This window comes from Salvelinus fontinalis, chromosome 7 (assembly GCF_029448725.1).
Source record: "Salvelinus fontinalis isolate EN_2023a chromosome 7, ASM2944872v1, whole genome shotgun sequence".
In the NCBI taxonomy this organism is placed as follows: domain Eukaryota; kingdom Metazoa; phylum Chordata; class Actinopteri; order Salmoniformes; family Salmonidae; genus Salvelinus; species Salvelinus fontinalis.
The window spans coordinates 33378449-33397035 of NC_074671.1; the positions used below are offsets into that span (position 1 = coordinate 33378449).

General features: G+C 41.0%; 1 protein-coding gene across 3 annotated transcripts in view; it reads right to left on the minus strand.

Moving 5' to 3' along the window:
• Positions 1 to 314: 314 nt before the first annotated feature.
• Positions 315 to 18587, minus strand: part of ptprn2 (protein tyrosine phosphatase receptor type N2) — a 290147-nt gene continuing 271874 nt past the window's right edge. For 2 of the 3 annotated variants that reach the window (XM_055929231.1, XM_055929230.1), the window contains exons 17-22: positions 17685 to 17804; positions 16257 to 16423; positions 13451 to 13504; positions 10994 to 11058; positions 6604 to 6677; positions 315 to 2877 (exon numbers count right to left, since the gene is read on the minus strand). In XM_055929231.1, the coding sequence (XP_055785206.1) occupies positions 2806 to 2877; positions 6604 to 6677; positions 10994 to 11058; positions 13451 to 13504; positions 16257 to 16423; positions 17685 to 17804 (552 nt within the window). In that variant the 3' untranslated portion in view covers positions 315 to 2805. The remainder of the gene's footprint in view (positions 2878 to 6603; positions 6678 to 10993; positions 11059 to 13450; positions 13505 to 16256; positions 16424 to 17684; positions 17805 to 18587) is intronic. The other variant, XR_008760159.1, reaches the window with a different exon arrangement.

Consider the following 18587-nt stretch of genomic DNA (forward strand, 5'->3'; position numbering starts at 1 on the left):
GCCTTGTCTGACTTCAAGCCTGCCTATTCCCTTGTACTGTTTTGGACTCGGATCTGGTTTCTGACCCCTGCCTGGCCTGACCTCGAGACTGCCTATCCTCTGGCACTGTTTGGACTCTGACCTGGTTTATGAACTCTCGCTTGTCCCTGACCTGCCTTTGCCTACTCCCTTGGTTATAATAAATATCGGAGCTCTACAATCCGCCTCCTGTGTCTGCATTTGGGTCTCGCCTTGTGACCTTAAACAAATACCAAGTACTCCTTTGAATATTTTCTAAAGAACTAGTGGAAAAAATGACAGGCAAATCTCTGGTCAACCGTTCTATGGTTTATTTTCAATCTGATATCATTTTTATTTCCACACAAAGTATATGGTTTTCATTGAAGAGTTCAGTAAACATTTTAATAGCACTACAGGGATCCAATCATTTATATTCTATACATCATGGTTGTCAAACTCATTTTGCCCCAGGGGTTGCATTCGGTTTTCAACGAGATCCAGAGAGCCGCACTGAAAATTGGTTATATTTCACATTTCTTTTATAGTCCTCTGTCCATCGTTTTTCGAATTTTCTAATCTTCCTGACTGTCTAGTTTTCATTTCGGTGATTATTAGCTAGCTGGACGCAGTCAAGAAACTATATGGGTGTAGGTCCATTATAATTTCTACACAGTTTTAGTAATTTTAAATTGAATTAAGTTTATTTACCCCCTCCCCCAAAACAAATATTTCCACCCACCCAAACTGCGCATGGGCCAGATTGGACTCCCTCTGTTTATGACACCCCGTCTATGGACTTCACATGTCACAATATTCTGTCAATTAAAAGGACAAAACAAATATAATGAACAATGTCAATATAATTCAGCTTAATCATATCGTTAATAGCTATATTTATCACTCTATTTGTAATCACTATATTTCGGTGACGCTTAAATATTCCCGGTATTACATTCATATACATAACAATGTCAAACAAACGAATACAGTCTGCTGCAAGAATCCCTGCACAAGAGAACAACTAAACCTCACATACCGGCCCTGTTCAAATACTTCCTTCCAACCTTCAGTAAAATAATCACATATATGAATTGGTTGGATTGGTGGAAGTAATAGGACGATAACCTTGCTTACACCGATCCAATCATATACAGATCTGTTACCTCAAGGACGGAAGGATGCAGTTCGAAAGTACAGTTGAAGTCGGAAGTTTAGTCATTAAAACTTGTTTTTTTAACCACTCCACAAAATTCTTGTTAACAAACTATAGTTTTGGCAAGTCGGTTAGGACATCTACTTTGTACATGACAGAAGTAATGTTTACAACAGTTGTTAACAGACAGATTATTTAACTTTGGGTCAGAAGTTTACATACACTAAGTTGACTGTGCCTTTAAACAGCTTGGAAAATTCCAGAAAATTATGTCATGGCCTTAGAAGCTTCTGATAGGCTAATTGACATCATTTGAGTCCATTAGAGGTGTACCTGTGGATGTATTTCAAGGCCTACCTTCAAACTCAGTGCCTCTTTGCTTGACATCATGGGAAAATCAAAAGAAATCAGCCAAGACCTCAAAAGAAAAATTGTAGACCTCCACAAGTCTGGTTCAACCTTGGGAGCAATTTCCAAACGCCTGAAGGTACCACGTTCATCTGTACAAACAATAGTACGCAAGTATAAACACCATGAAACCACGCAGCCGTCATACCGCTCAGAAAGGAGACACGGTCTGTCTCCTAGAGATTAACGTATTTTGGTGAAAAAGTGAAAATCAATCCCAGAACAACAGCAAAGGACCTTGTGAAGATGCTGGAGGAAACAGGTACAAAAGTATCTATATCCACAGTAAAACGAGTCCTATATCAATATAACCTGAAAGGCCGCTCAGCAAGGAAGGAGGCCTAAAAACCTGACTCAGTTACACCAGCTCTGTCAGGAGGAATGGGCCAAAATTCACCCAACTTATTGTGGGAAGCTTGTGGAAGGCTAAGTTTGACCCAAGTTAAACAATTTAAATAATAATTGAGTGTATGTAAACTTCTGACCCACTGGGAATGTGATGAAAGAAATAAAAGCTGAAATAAATCATTCTCTCTACTATTATTCTGACATTTCACATTCTTAAAATTAAGTGGTGATCCTAACTGACATAAGACAGGGAATTGTTACTAGGATTAAATGTCAGGAATTGTGAAAAACTGTTTAAATGTATTTGGCTAAGGTGTATATAAACTTCCGACTTCAACTGTATTTGAACGGGGTCATAGTATATGGTTCAGAACTTAAATAGTAAAGATCGCTTCGACATCATTTTCTTAAGCATCTTCTCTATATACAGGACACAGATGTTTGGGCCTTGAATACAATATTATATACATCACATCAATAACCAAGTATCTGATGCTAAGTTTAACACATTATTCAGATCACAAAGAGAGAGAGAGAACACACATTATCTTGTCTAGCTATCTGTTAGTGGCACTAAAACATATGTTCGATAACAACTGCAAACAGAATACATCACAGTTAAGACCAGGTCGGTCAAGTATCTGGCACAACATTCATAAGTACACCAAGAGAGAGATTGAGAGCGAGAGAGAGAATCAGAGGAGAGAGAAAGCAGGAGAAGAGGTATATGTCCCAAATGGCACCCTATTATAGGCCCTAGTAAAAAAAAAAAAAATGTTTTTGCCCCATAAGTAGGGAATAGGGTGCCATTTGGGACATGGACAAGATGTCAGTCTTGAGTGGGCAGAGGAACTTGTGTTTAGACAGCGAGACATGGCATGGTGCGGTGCCGGGTTTCACTGTGGAAGTGCTTTTAGGATGGCATTCACCTCCTCCGCCACGGCTGTCAGCGCAAACTCAAACTGCTCCTGTAGAGAGAGAGAGAGAGATCGAGAGAGTGTAAAGTTACAGGACTGCCAGTGAGTCCTATCCGAGTGACACTTTTTATAACTACCGCTTGTTGAACAATATATTGAAAAAATGATATATACCATTTCTTTCCAAATCAAACATTTTTGATTTTCAATATTCATGATTATAGTTTTCAATATTCATACTAAAGAAATTACAAAAATACTACTCTAATACTACTAAAATACTATTACAGAGGAAGTGGTAAAGCTTCGTATGACACCAACTTTTGCTTTGTAGCACCTACAGATGAAACATTATGGAGTCTAAAAGAAGGCCTGGTAAGGCCAAAATGTCACAAATATTCCAACTTCAATTAATTATTTCTTAATTATGCTTCAATCTTTCCTCCAAAGGCCAATTTTATGAATAAAATCCCCCAAATCATGGTCTCACTTTGTTCTAGTTTCGTAAAGAATCACCCCATTGCCTACACTTTCTCGTTCTGAACCTCTAAAGTGGGTGGAACGGGTGTGGCTTCATGACAATGACAACAAGAGAAGCCACTCACCGATTTGACGGCTTTTAACGCACTTACACCTCCGACACCTCCAAAACACCAGCTATGCGGGTGTCAGCTAGCACAGGTTAAAGCTTGATCTGATTGAATCTAGGCTTAAGTCAACTGTTCTCTCAAGTGTGTGTGCGTGTGTATGTGTGTGACTCACTGTGCTCCCTCAGGAGCACAACAGGACCGATCGTTTTTCACCCTGAAGACGCACTGTTTCACATTCCACTCCTCAACTCTCACTCAGGCTTCAGGCGCTAAAATAAACTCACCGAGGAGAGGTAGGCGTTTGCAAGAATCAGACTTCAGATGTGTCAACACAAAACCTGCCACATTTTCGCCCGGAGAAAAATAAAATCTATACTGAGGAGTTCTTTACAACAAGTAATGTCAATATTTTTTGGCGTAGGTTGTTCTTATGTGTATAGGTCTTCATAAAATACCTTTAATAGCTATAGTTAATTAAAACGTTTAAAAAAAAATAAAAAATCCACAAATCTTTAGGCCTTGGTACATATTGATTAAGCTGTCTCGGTGGGCATTATGGTGGCCAAGGAAGAGGGTTTCACATTTCCACCACTGGAGGGAGTTAAACCTCTGTCTTTCCCACAAAGTTACAGGAGACTTTCTCTTGAGCATTGAGTCAGTATATTTAACACATCTATCTAAGACCAGAACAGCTAATGTTGCATATATTTTACAGCTAAAAGCTGTCCTCAAAACATTTAAATCAATTTATGCTCTTGATGAACCTGTGAGGCACCATAGTAGCATCAATAATATTGCTAGTTCTCTGCTGTAATTTAATTTGCCCTTAGATGTTTTAGTGAAAGGCTTTTAACATTTTACGTTTGCCAAAATGAAACCTTCCCTAACAAGCTCCAATCAGATACCTGAGTAACTGGTAAATATGATTCAGCGAAAGCTGCATTAAATCCATTTAATTTACATAAATGAAAACTTCAGGACGTCTCCAGTAAACAACGTTGATAAACGTGATACAGCCTAATTTTGCCCTGATTGCCTTAATTGATATTTCCGGAGTTAAATGCAGCCGTCTTAAACGACACAAAAAGCTCTCGCTGCCCATCACAATTCAGTATTCATAGATGAGCGAGCATGGTCTGTTTAAATACACACATTCTCCAGGGAACCGACTTTCTTGTAATGAGATGTTTCAAACCTCCCTCACTCCCAGGTAAATGAGTTAGATTATTTTAGTTAAAGGATGAGTAACGTTAACGTTCAGTTATTGCAGAAGCTAGCATATTCATTACTTACCCACAACAGCTGCAAATCCCAATAAAATTATTTCACGATTTGAAGTTCCATTTCCGTACTTTGTCTAACAACACTATCATTAATCTAGCAAAGAAGTTGTGGGTCAGAGTGCAGTATTTATTTAGTTTCATCACAGACACGCTTTCTAGCAAGTTTCTCACACTGGCTTTAGCTGGGGCCTGCTTGGGCAAGTCCAGGAGGTTGCCTAGCAACGCCTGCCTCAGAGCGGAGGCAATGTTTGCATAGCGTGACAAATTCCCATGATTTGTGAATCTGTTCGGATCGAACAGCTAGTGTGACAGCTAAAATGGCTTTGAAAAAATACGATTTCAGCTAATAGGGAGAAGTATAAAAATAACGATATTATACTGTAGCATTGACTAATCATAAACTATTTACATATAATATAAATGTGGGTACATTTGTGGACAAAATTCTGACTTACTCAACCTTTAAGAAAAGAGGAATGGGAGTTAGGAGGCTACTCTAAATTCTGGAGGCAAGCAAGAATTACATGTATTTATTTATTTTACCTTTATTTTAACACGGAGTCCCATTGAGACCAAGATCTCTTTCACAAGGGAACCCTGCATACACATCATTTACAAAATACAATATAATACTAATATATGAAAAATTACAATAGGGGAGACCGGGGTTAGTTGTCTCACAGGTTGGTTGTCACAGTGCTTATCACTCCCAATCCGGATGGTGCTGTGTAATAACTTTAAGATCAAAATATGTGAATTCTTTGAAAGAACTCATCCACCTGGTCACTATCAACTCCATTATAACCGTATTGTTCGGGGACATTGCCACTATATAACAAATCCCAAGCTCTTTTGTGATGTTGCTATAAAGGCCTCCCTTTCCAGTAAACACAAATATCTTTTTGAGCGACATATCAAAATGTGTTTGGAAAATGTACTGTGGAGAGCGTTGTAAAATGTGACAATTATTTTTAATGCCACGAGAGGTACCGGATCCAGACAAATACTGTAGGTTCCGGAACGAAACAGTCGAAAGTGGACCCTGTTCCGCTTGGCTCAAATTAAGCACTGCTTATAAGGATTTAAAAAAACGCTCCCTATTTCAACCCAAGACCTTGGTCTTTCTATTAATGTTGAAAAGAATCTCGTACGATTTACTGGTGCTGAGAAATACACGAGAGTAAAAACACGAGTGTGACCCAGGTCTCCTCTACATTCAAGAAAAAACAATCCCATTCATCAGCAAAGAGGTCCCCAATCAACATTTTGAACTGCCCGAGAGGCACCAGAACATCCAGTTGTAGGGAACTCTAGATTGTTCCATACATGGGATGCAAAGAAACTAAAAGCCTGATTTACCTGAGGAGACCGGAGAGATTTCCAGAGTTAGCCATCCCTGAGACCGGGTATGGTAACTCGTCAGTCTAAAGATTATTGATAAAGTAACGTATGGCAGGAGTTTTTGTAGGAGAACATGAGTTTTGGATATTGCAAAAAAAAAGCCAAATGCTAAGCTTACTTCCACATGGAGATCTTAAACCATGAGGGCTGTTTCCCAGACAGAGATTAAGCCTAGTCCTGCACTAAAAAGCTATTTCAAAAGGGGTTTCTCCATTGAGCATGCTTTTAAGTTCAGAACAAGGCTTAATATGTGTTCGGGAAACCAGCCCTTAGTGTCTGTGGACATAAACTTCCTCATGTGTGATTTTGAATATGAACTGACTGAGAATCTTTAAAAAAAAGCCCCTCCAATAAATAAATAGTCTTGATAATTTCAAGCAACCAATCATGTCATTGTGCACTTATCCGTGAACTAGATGCACCTCTTTGTGAATGACATGAACTCCCCCACTTCTCCCCTCTCCCCACTCCCTCCTTCCCTCCCTCAGAGCGAGGGACCTTACCTTTGTCTGGACCATGCCGGGTCTTTGGTCTCTCAAGTGCTCCAGGGTAGCGGCAATATCAATCTCTTTAGCACCTGCAACAGACCGCACATTGGACTGACTTCAAAGCAGCAGAGTAATCCAGCTCACATCTGTCAATCTCCTTTCTACCGGCTCCCTTTGGATAGGCATGGCGATTGAAAATTATTACATTCATCCCTCGAAAGACTTGGAAAGGAGCCACTGACTGTTTTCACTAGAATAATATATGCATGGGGATATTTCTGGGGCAGGGAATATTGTACAATCAATGATGCAATCAAAGAAACTGTGCCCTGCTTGAATAAGAACCATGCATTGTAGTAGCAGGCATAAAATTGCACTATGCTCAACTGTGATTCAGAAGCTTGCATTCTGATGTCTGAGATAATCGGAAATGAATGGAAAATCAAGCTAATTTGCTATACTTCGTATGATGTGGGAAAATATGAGAGATGTGTTAGTTGTGATATAGTTGACCTTCACCATACAATAAATGTTTTTGTGTCATTTTAAAATTCAGCAAGTTATGTGAGCTGAGTAGCTGTAATAGACTGAATAATGCCAACGTGCAATAAACTCTCATTTGAAATATCCTTTCACCTTTAGCTTGAATAACTCCAACAACCAGACTATTGTGGGAGTCTAATAAATGGCGAGTTGGGGGGGACCATGAGGGCTCATTTGAGATTCACTTCCAAAAAAAGAAATAGAGGGAGAGAAAGCCCAGAGCCCTTAAAGACGTTTTGAAAGGGGGAGAGAGGGAAGAGAGAGAAGGGGCCGGTTAATGCAGCTGGACTCCCAGCTCAAAGTGATCCAATACAACTTTCATGTTTTAGAAGTGTTGGATTCTCAAGTTTAAGAGGGGAGAAAATTCTCCAACAATAAAAGGCTTCGGAGTGAAATTATTCTTGTGTACAATTCACTCTGGAGGAGAGAAGAAGATGAAGAAGAGGAGGAGGTAGAAGAAGAAGAAGGCGAAAGAGGGATTTTATGTCTGGGCCCCCCGGGCTTTTCATTCTGTTTGCGAACACAAGGCCTCACACTTCTCAAGACCAGATGAGCCTCACACCAAACAAAGAGGAATAGGCCGCTCATGTTCTGGGTTGCTCATTGCTCAACATAACAAAAACTTGTGGGTCTGGTCCCAGGCCCAGTCCCAATCACAACCACTAGCTACACCCACAGCCCAAGCCCAAACCTTAGCCCCAGCCCCACCGCAAACCTCTAGCCTGAACCCCAGAACAGGGATGTGTGTGACAGCCTGAGAAAGACATCCATCCAGCAGGACCATGCTACCCTGACTCTGCCCTTTGATTCCCCCATTAAGACCAAAGCTATAGAGCAAGGGTCCAACGACACAGAGAAGGAGGAGGCCAGGCTCAGGGCCAGATGTACGGATGACCTGCTCTGATAGGGGTGGGAGGCCAGGGGGGCATAGGGTGACATCTATTGTATCCACTGCTGGAGTTATTTCTCATTATGCAATACAGAGCCTGGTGTTGTATAGTAAATCAAATCAAATTTGTCACATGCGCCAAATACAACGAGTGTCGACTTTACCGTGAAATGCTTGCTCTACGAACCATTCCCAACGATTCAGAGTAAAAAATATTTAATTATTTTATATATATATATATATATATACGTATTTACTAACAAAAGAGGAATGAAATACACAAGAATGGAGCTATATACAGGGAGTATCAGATCAATGTGCAGGGGTACGAGGTATTTGAGATAGATATGTACATGAAGGCAGGGTAAAGTGACTAGGCATCAGAATAGATAATAATACAAGTAAAATAGAGAACAGAGTAGCAGCAGCATATGATGTGCAATAGTGTGTGTATCTGTGTGTGCGTATGTGTATTTGGGTTGTGTCGGTATGTGTGTGTGTGTGTTATGTGTGTTGTGTGTGTGTGTGTGTGTGTGTGTGTGTGTGTGTGTGTGTGTGTGTGTGTGTGTGTGTGTGTGTGTGTGTGTGTGTTTGTGTGTGTGTGTGTGTGTGTGTGTGTGTGTGTGTGTGTGTGTGTGTGTGTGTGTGTGTGTGTGTGTGTGTGTGTGTAGTGAATGTGTGTGAGAGTGTCAGTGTAGTGTGTGTAAGGGAGTGTGTGCATATATAGTCTTATGTGTGTGCATAGATTGGGTCAGTGCAGATAGTCTGGGTAACTATTTAATTCAATATTTAGCAGTCTTATGGCTATTTAAGCAATCTTATTGCTCGGGGGTCAAAGCGGTCTCAGAGCCCGTTGGTTCGAGAACCAATGCTTCGGTACCATTTGCTGGACAGTAGCAGAGTGAACAGTCTATGACTAGGGTGGCTGGAATTTTTGGCAATTTTTTGGGGGCCTTCCTCTGACACCGCCTGATATAGAGGTCCTGGATGGCAGGGAGCTAGGCCCCAGTGACGTACTGGGCTGTCCGCACCACCCTCTGTAGCGCATTTGCCATTCCAAGTGGTGATGCAGCCAGTCAAGATGCTCTCGATGGTACAGCTGTAGAACTTGAGAACTTTGAGAATTTGAGGGCCCATGACAAATCTTTTCAGCCTCTTGAGGGGGAAGGGGCACTGTCGTGTGGACCATGTTAAATCCTTAGTGATGTGGACGCCAAGCTCTCGACCCTCTCCACAACAGCACCGGTTGATGTGGACAGGGGTGTGCTCTCCCCTCTTTCTCCTATAGTCCACTATCAGTTTCTTGGTCTTACTGATGTTGAGGGAGAGGTTGATGTCCTGACACCACACCACAAGTCTCTGACCTTCTCCCTGTAGGCTGTCTCATCGCCATCTGTGATCAGGCCTACCACCATTGTATCGTCAGCAAACTTGATGATAGTGTTGGAGTCGTGCGTGGCCACACAGTCGTGGGTGAACAGGGACTACAGGAGGGGACTAAGCACACACACCTGAGGGCCCCCCATGTTGAGGGTCAGTGTGGCTGAGGTGCTGATGCCTACCCTCAACACCTGGGGCTGGCCGGTCAGAAAGTCCAGGATCCAGTTGCAGAGGGAGGTGTCCAGTCCCAGGGTCCCTAGCCTGGTGATTTACTTGGAGGGGACTATGGTATTGAACGCTGATCTATGAACAGCATTCTCACATAGTTATTTCCCCTCTTGTCCAGGAGGACAGTGTGAAGTGCAATTGAGATTGCATCATCTTTGGATCTGTTGGGGCAGTATGCAAATTGTGGGTCCAGGGTGTCTGGGATGATGGTGTTGATGTGTGTCATAACCAGCCTTTCAAAGCATTCCATAATTAAAGATGTGAGTGCTATAGGGCGATAGTTATTAATGCAGGTTACCTTGAAGTTTTTGGGAACAGGGATAATGGTGGTCAACTTGAAACATGTTGGGATTACAGACTGGGAAAAGGAGAGATTAAACATTTCCATGGAGACACTTGCCAGCTGGTCTGCGCATGATTTGAGAATGCACCCTGGTATTCCGTCTGGCCCAGCAGGCTTGCGAGTGTTAAACTATTTAAAAGTTTTACTCACATCAGCCATGACAAGCGAGATCACACAGTCATCCGGAACAACAGGAGCTTTCATGCAAGACTCAGTGTTGTCTTCCTTGAAGTGAGTATAAAAGGCATTTAGCTCGTTTGGGAGTTCTGCATCATTGGGCATCCCACGGCTGGGTTTCCCTTTGTAACCCCTCAAGCCCTGCCACATATGAAGTGCTTCAGAGCCGGTGTAATAGGATTCCACCTTCCTCCCATATTGTCCTTTTGCATGTTTGATGTCTCGTCGGAGGTCGTATCGGTCATACTATACGCACATAATTTACTGAAAACATACTCAAAGGTGGTTGTGTGATATGAATGTCGATTAATATATTAATATTTGCATCTTGTGAGAAGCCAAATTAAGATGGAATATATACTGTATAATTATGATAAATTAACTTGCCCTTTACAGGGGAATGAATTTGACATTGACGATCGTTGAAAAAAAACAGTTGAAAAATGACCCTTTTTAAAAGAAATTTCAAATAAATAAATATGTACAAAAACACAATCATGGTCTTAAGGTCGAGGAGTGTTGTTTTTTTGTGAATGCTTATGATAATTAATTTCAGTTATGAAAAGCCATGCTTTTGCTCTCTCCCTCTTATCACTGTCTTTCACTCTCCCTCACCCTCTCTCTCTCCCTCTTATCACTGTCTTTCACTCTCCCTCACCCTCTCTCTCTCCCTCTCTTCTCCTTTCTGGAGATCCCTCCCAGAGTTTTCAGCAGAGGCCTCACTCAGTCACCCTCTAATGCGTCCCAAGACCTTCGGCTGAAAATGGAGGCGTTTCACCGTTGCCATGGCATCGTCTCCACACAAGCAGAAAGAGTGCGAGACGGAGAGGCCCATTGACTCCTACCTTTAGCCATCCTATTGAGGACCATGTCAATCAGAATGTACGTTCCGCTTCTGCCAGCTCCGTCACTGCAAAGTAACCAGAGAGAAGAAGACGCTCATTAGTGAGGTAGAGAAAGGACACAGAGCGGGTCCCTCAAATACAACAGTAGTGTTTGCCTCTTACATGAAATGAAATAGCTCATTTAGAATGTCTTGCATTATTGCTGTAAAGTCTGAGGAAATACAAATGATGAGGAGAGCATTTCAAAATAAATATTACATAGCTTACTGTACAGTATAAGTACACGCGGGTACAAATGGGTTGTGTATGGTAAATAGCAGTTATTTACCATACATTACCCACAGTTATTTACCATACATTACCCACAATTATTTACCATACATTACCCAGTTATTTACCATACATTACCCATTTGATAATGATATTAAATTGAAGAACATAAGATATCAATAAAAGATGTAATAACCATTGCGTACAAAGTTGTCATCATTATAAAAATATAAACATATTTATTTGCAGAGTTTAGATTTTTAAGAACAAATTATACAAAACATGCACGCGCGCGCGTGTGTGTGTGTGTGTGTGTGTGTGTGTGTGTGTGTGTACACATGTGTGTGTGGTCCAAATACTTCTATAGAGAGGACTGGTTTGGAACTGGCGTTATGAGGGACAAAAGCTTTCAAAAGCAGCAGCAGCGTGAGCGTGTAGCAGACAGGCACCTCAGGAGCAGAGGAGAGGTGGAGAGGCCAGAGGCCATTAGCAGAGCAGCTTTGGGGAGCCTGCTTTGCTATTCCACCAGAGATAGGCACATGAAAAGCCTCTCTTTGTGCCTGCCGGGCATTCAATCTGTCTGCATGTTAATTGCAAACAAGGCGTTCACTATCTCTCTAATAAAGGCAAAGCCAATAAAACAGGAGAGACCGAGAGAGCGGCGTGAGACGAGGAGCGCCACTGTTTATTTAATCCACTGTTTCTCATATAGAGACCAGGCAGAGACCTCTATGGCCAGATAGACAGACAGACACAAAGACAGACAGACAGACAGAAACTCTTCGTGCATGACTGAACGCTATTAAAGATATGGAGGCAGTTACCTGCTACGAAATAACGAGAGAAGCTTCACTAACTAAACAAAACAATATGGTTTCCAAAAGTACACATTTGTATGGTCAGTGAATATGATCCAAAAAATATAAACATCAATATTTTAGGTAACTGTGTGTCTAACTGTGTCTTCCTATACCTTCTTCTGTATTTATTTGGACAGTGAAGTTAAAACATTTGATTTGGCTCCATACTCCAGCACTTTGGTTTTGAAATCAATTGCTTCATATGAGGCCACAGTACAGAATGTCACCTTTTATTTCAGGGTATTTTCGTGCATATCTGTTTCACATTTTATAAATGAGAGCCCTTTATGTATCTAGTCCCCCTATTTGAAGGGCAGGTTGACGGTTATTGGGATGAATCTTGTCCTGGAGGCAGAGCGATTTCCGCTAGATGGGCCAGTTGCAAAGTCAAAATTGCCTATATATTGTAACAATTCATGAAAAAAAAAAAATCATTTTTGGTCTTAATTTAAGGTTAGGGTTAGGCATAAGGTTAGCAGTATTGTTAAGGTTAGGGTTAAGGTCAGGGTTAGGTTTAAAATCAAATTGTATAACTTTGTGGCCTTGCCAGCTAGTGACTACGCTGCAGAGCTGTCTCCTGTACATGAGTCATCCCAATAAATGCCAACCTGCATTTGAAGATGTCCTAAGCATTTAGGAAAATTCACTTTTACTGTATGTGTAATAAAATTGTCAAAAGTTCAGTATTTGGTCCCATATTCCTAGCATGCAATGACTACATCAAGCTTGTGACTCTACAAATGTCATCATAAATGAATTGTGAATAATGATGAGTGAGAAAGTTACAGAGGCACAAAGACCATATCCCCAAGACATGCTAACCTCTCACCATTCCCAATAACAGGGGAGGCTACCATTTTCTTTGGGAGGGGGTATGATATTTATGCCTCTGTAACTTTCACACTCATCATTATTCACAATGCGTTAATGATGATCCGTAATCATGGTAGCATCCACATCAATGTAGGTGTTTAAAAACCTATTCTATTCTTATTTACAATAAAAGTATCAAAATACATGATTTATTAGGCACAACCAAAACAAACCGCAATCGCACCCAATAATTTCGAAAAGTCACAAGCTTGATGTAGTCATTGCCTGCTAGTAAAATTGGACCAAATACAAAAATTGTCACTACTTTAATTTACATATAGGTGAATTAAATACATAAATACATGCTGAAACATAGAGTCAAATTAAAAGTTTTCTCTTCCCTGTCCAAATAAATACGTAGTGGAACGTATATTCTCAGTCTGTCATGTAATGCAATTGACACCCATTCAGCCAGTGCATCGTTACAAGGTTATAATTATTGTAATATACTTGCCTGCAGTGGACAATTATTGGACAAGACCGACCCCGGTAGCACTTGTTAACCTTTCTGTAATGAAACAGAAGAAAGTCTGCTATTAATGTCACACTTCAAAACAAGTACATGTTTTGGAGCACATCTGCAAAATTTGACTATATAAAAGTCATATAGTATATTGTACATCACCAAATCAAACATGTGGATGACTCACAAAAAAGGGTCACATGCTGCTTACTGTATTTCAACAATCAGGAAAAATTCAGTTTGTACTTTTAGAGGCAATAAAAAATGATAAAACAAAAATTCTGTAATTCAGTCATGTTTGAACATTTCGAGTCCCCTTGGCAATCAAAATAATACGAGGGCAAAAGTATTCCATGTTGAACAATACGAATGAATGAAGGGTAATTTAAAACACCATATTGTGACATGTATTTACTGCCGTGATGGATGCGGTGGTAAGATGTCGTGATCCGCAACGCATTAACCTTGCACAATTAGAAATGTTACACACCACAGACACACAGTGGGAGCCAACTAGCCGTCTACACCCAGCTGTTGCCATGGAAACTACTGGCTACATCGGTCCTGTTTTATTTATTTTTATTAGGATTATTTTTTTACACTAAATGCTCAGAGGTCATTTAGACAAGAGGCTGTTTTTTTCAAACTTCAGTGACGTTTAAAAATAAAAAATAAATGTCTAAACCTAAACAGGAATATTATAATTTTATATACAGTAATTTATGAAATACTAGCATTGTACGTGATATACAGTAGCATATAATTGTTGTGACCTAGCATGCATATAACATATATAACAAACCATATTCCATTTACTACATATTTTAAAATGAACATTTAAATGAATAACACTTTTTGAATAATGAGAAGGAGCATTTGTTTGTGAAAGAAAAACGTCATCAAAGTAAGATGAAAATAAAATGCATTTTACAGGTAATTTATCAAACAAACCAGGCATTTTGAGTAGTTTGAGAGTGAACAGAGGTGGTGGGAGTTATTATGCAAACCAAAGGGGTGGAAAAGTGAAAGGGAGAGGAGCGGGGAGAGAGAGAGAGAGAAAGCGTGTGCACAGGCCTGGCTGAAGAGACACGGTTTCCAATGATCACTTTTGTGACTATGCAACTGGGCTCATATTACTAGCTGCAACATCACAAAAATGACACTGGCAACCGCTAATTTCTTAGTTGGCCAAAAGCACTACATGAGCGGTGCATTGTGGGGATATGAGGGTCAAAGGTGGGATCTGAACTCTGGTCTCCTGCTCCGGGAAACCAACCTCTTAATCATTAGACCAAGAGGACATTTCCTCATGGGCTGAAGGTGACACTGATTTTGAAGTCGCAGGTAAGGCTACCTTATCATGAGAGCGCTAATCCTACTCACCTCCTCTACATGAGCTCGCTACCGTAGTGAGAGAGCTGGATACCAAATGACCTCTAGTGTGACAGCAATTATCCTTTTAGCATGGTGAGCTCTCTCTAACCTGCAGAGCTTCTCCAATTAGATGGACTTTACATACCAGCAAGAGAGCAAGCCCCGCCACAGCTGAGTTCTTTATTCGTTATAAAACATGAAGCAGACTTCAGAGTTTTGACTCAGCCAGTTGGGTAGCGTGAATAACCCAACAAGTTGGGTGTTAGGATTACCCAAAACATTGGTTCATTTAATTAACCATCAATTGGGTATTTTTTACTCTCATGCTGGGTTGACCTAGCAGCTGGGTCTTTTTTTAACGTGATCCTAAGGGTTATTTTGAGGAGGCATGTCGTATTAGGGTGTGGCTTTCAGCTAGATCTTATTGGCCACCCAGGAGAGTAAATGTCTCAATAACCTAGTACCCAGCATCAATAACCCAGTAGTTTTTAAAGAAAACCACCCAACTAAGTGACCCAATGTCTGCAACCTAGCAGTTGGGTCAACCAAACAACCCAGCATTTTTTTTGAGTGTAGGTACGAGCTTTCAGCACCAGTAGAGGTCAGAGAGGTTTCAGATGATAGGATAAAGAACTAGTGCCTTTCTTGGACATCATGTTTTTGCACTTCAGTTTTTAAATACAGCACAAATATGAGAAGAAGAAAAAAAATCACAGAAGTACAAAGCAATTCTTAACTTGTTTTTTTTCTGGTCTAAATTGTGAAGAAGGAGGATAGAATTCCATCCATCCACACATCTGAAGGCACATATTCTTATTTGGAGTGGGATTTCCCATTCCTTTCAGGGTGTTTCCCTGGGGGCCTATTGCGGCTCTTCTGCCAGCATACGTCAGATGAAGAACAAGGGAGCAGAGGTTAGACAGTCATTGGCTTTCCCTTCCATTTGCCCAGTTTTTTTTAGCTTGACATTTACCATTTAATTGGCTGTTTGAATTTAAAAAATGTTCAGGCCGTGCCATGAAGACGGTTAATTTGCTGCCTTGCATGAGCAGAGGAGAGAAAACAGCCCTACGATCAAAGAAGCAGTGCAGAAACACAAGTCTTACAGGAACAACCATATAAACCCATTCTCTACAGGAGTTAAAGAGAAAAGATCTGCGGAGAGAACAGGTAGACAAGTGAAAGCAGGGCAACGACAAAAGGAACGTTATCATATCACAAGCTAACACCTAAGGTTACAAAATCTCGGTTACTTTCCCCAAATTCCCACAAATCCCGGTTGGAAGATTCCCAGAATTAGGAGGGAATAAGCAAGATATCTGGAAATCTCCATGCGGGGGGGATGGGGGGGTTCTGGAAAACCTGGGAAAGTTACAAGAGACAAAAGGAGCAGCCGTTGGTCAGACGGGGACAGGTGGCCTACCTACGGAAGTCCAGCATGATCCTGGCTGAGTCAGGGATGCTGCGGTCCACCCAGGAAAGGAAGTGGAACTGCGTGACGGTGCGCGTCTCGTTGGTCTGCAGGTTCTTCAGGTAGAAACTCCTGACCAGGAAGTCCTCACACCAGATGTGTTCTGATACCAGGTTCACCTGCATAGACAAGGGAAGGGAGTGAGAACAATAGAAATTGAATCAACAGAACAGGCTTAAAACCTCTGGCCATGGCAATTTGACAAGTAAACTCATGGGTACACCCATTAGGGCACTATTGACTTGAATAGAGATGTCCCTTCTAGCGATTCTATTTCTGTGGTGAGAACTACAGTATTACCAGGTACAGGTAACTGCCAAAATAAAGGAAACACCAACATAAAGTGTTGGGCTACCACGAGCCAGAACAGCTTCAATGCACCTTGGCAAAGATTCTACAAGTGTCTGGAACTCTGTTGGAGTGACGCAACACCATTCTTCCATAATTTGATTGTGGTGGAAAACGCTGTCTCAGGCGCCGCTCCAGAATGTCCCATAAGTGTTCAATTGGGTTGAGATCTGGTGACTGAGACTACCATGACATATGATTTTCATACTCATCAAACCATTCAGTGACCACTCATGCACCATCATGTGCATGTTGATTTTGTCTATCCCCACCAGACGTGATCATGACACCAAATATATTAATTTGGGGACAGGTCAGAACACACATGAAACATTCATGGACGTTCAGCTAGATAGGTGTTGCTAGCAGTTTGTCATGGGAGATGAACATTGAGTTGTTATTTAACCTGATCATGAATATGGTCACTTTTTTAGCTGGTTCTTTGTAGAATTCTGCAACAATCGTTGCAGATAAAAATGAAGCCTAGTTAGTTTTTAGTTAGTTATCTTTGATTAATATCTCCTCATTCGTCTTTCAAGCAACCACGTGGGATGGTATCCAATAAGGAGGGGACTTGCAGCTCGTGGCGTGTCTCAAACAGAACCAAGTTCTAGTTTAGCGCTTGGCTACGCTGACGCTCGCTCACGCGTGCAAACAGTGTGGGGGAAATGATGAAGTAACATATATGTGTACATTTGTTTTGCACGCTCAGTGCACGCAACTTGGCCAATAAGGTTTGCATGTAAGCATGATGGGATGTTAACTGCTTAATAACTCAGGAACCACACCTGTGTGGAAGCACCTGCTATCAATATAACATTGTTGCCCTCATTTACTCAAGTTTTTCTATTATTTTGGCAGTTACCTGCATATCAATTACTGTACAATAACTCTCACTGAGTGACACCCCTGGACCAAATCAACTCCAAACAGATATGTGGAAGGACAATACCACACCATTTCATAAAAATGAAGATGAATAATATATGAAACAAATAAAGAACACATCCTAAACAAGGATCATTGTTTTACCTCATAAACATGGTAGACATTGAAGCCCTCGTCCGGCCAGTACTGTTGACACTGTTTGACTCCATTTTCCGACAGGGGCGTTAGCATGACGATGACCACACAGCCATTCTCCCACACCATCTGAAGACACAAGGGAACATAGGAGGGCTCAAATCTAGTCATATTAACAACGGCAGGGCACTCATGAAGGATGAGTCAATAAAGTATGAGTTAATACAGTAGGACTGAGTTAATACAGTAGGAGTCAATACAGCTGGCGCTAATGCAGTAGGAGTTAATACAGTAGGAGTTAATACAGTAAAAGTGAATACAGTAGGTGGTAATACACTATGAGTCAATACAGTATGAGTTAATACAGTAGCAGTCAATACACTATGAGTCAATAGAGTAGGAGTCAATGCACTATGAGTCAATACAGTTGGCGTTAATACAGTAGGAGGTAATATACTATGAGTCAATACAGTAGGAGTTAATACAGTATGAGTCAATACACTATGAGTTAATACAGTAGGAGTTAATACAGTAGGAGGTAATACAGTAGAGGTTACTACACTATGAGTTAATACCGTAGGGGTTAATACAGTAAGAATTAATACAGCACCACAGAAAGGTCCCACAGAACATTGACAGCACAAGAAGAAATGTATAATGATGCATTGTGATTGCTTGATGTTTCTATATCTCCATTGAAACTAAATCAAAGTTAGTCATTCAGCAGGATACATACGTTATTATACGACGTACAGGATTGTGTGAGGGAACGTTATTGGTCTGCACCGCCACCGACGTGTGATCAGTTGAGCTGTACTACTGTACTGTAGATCACAGGTCACAGAGCGCCCCCGTGTGTCCCTCAATCTCTCTGCCAACTGAGCTAGCTCAAATGATTCTCTCAATTTCATC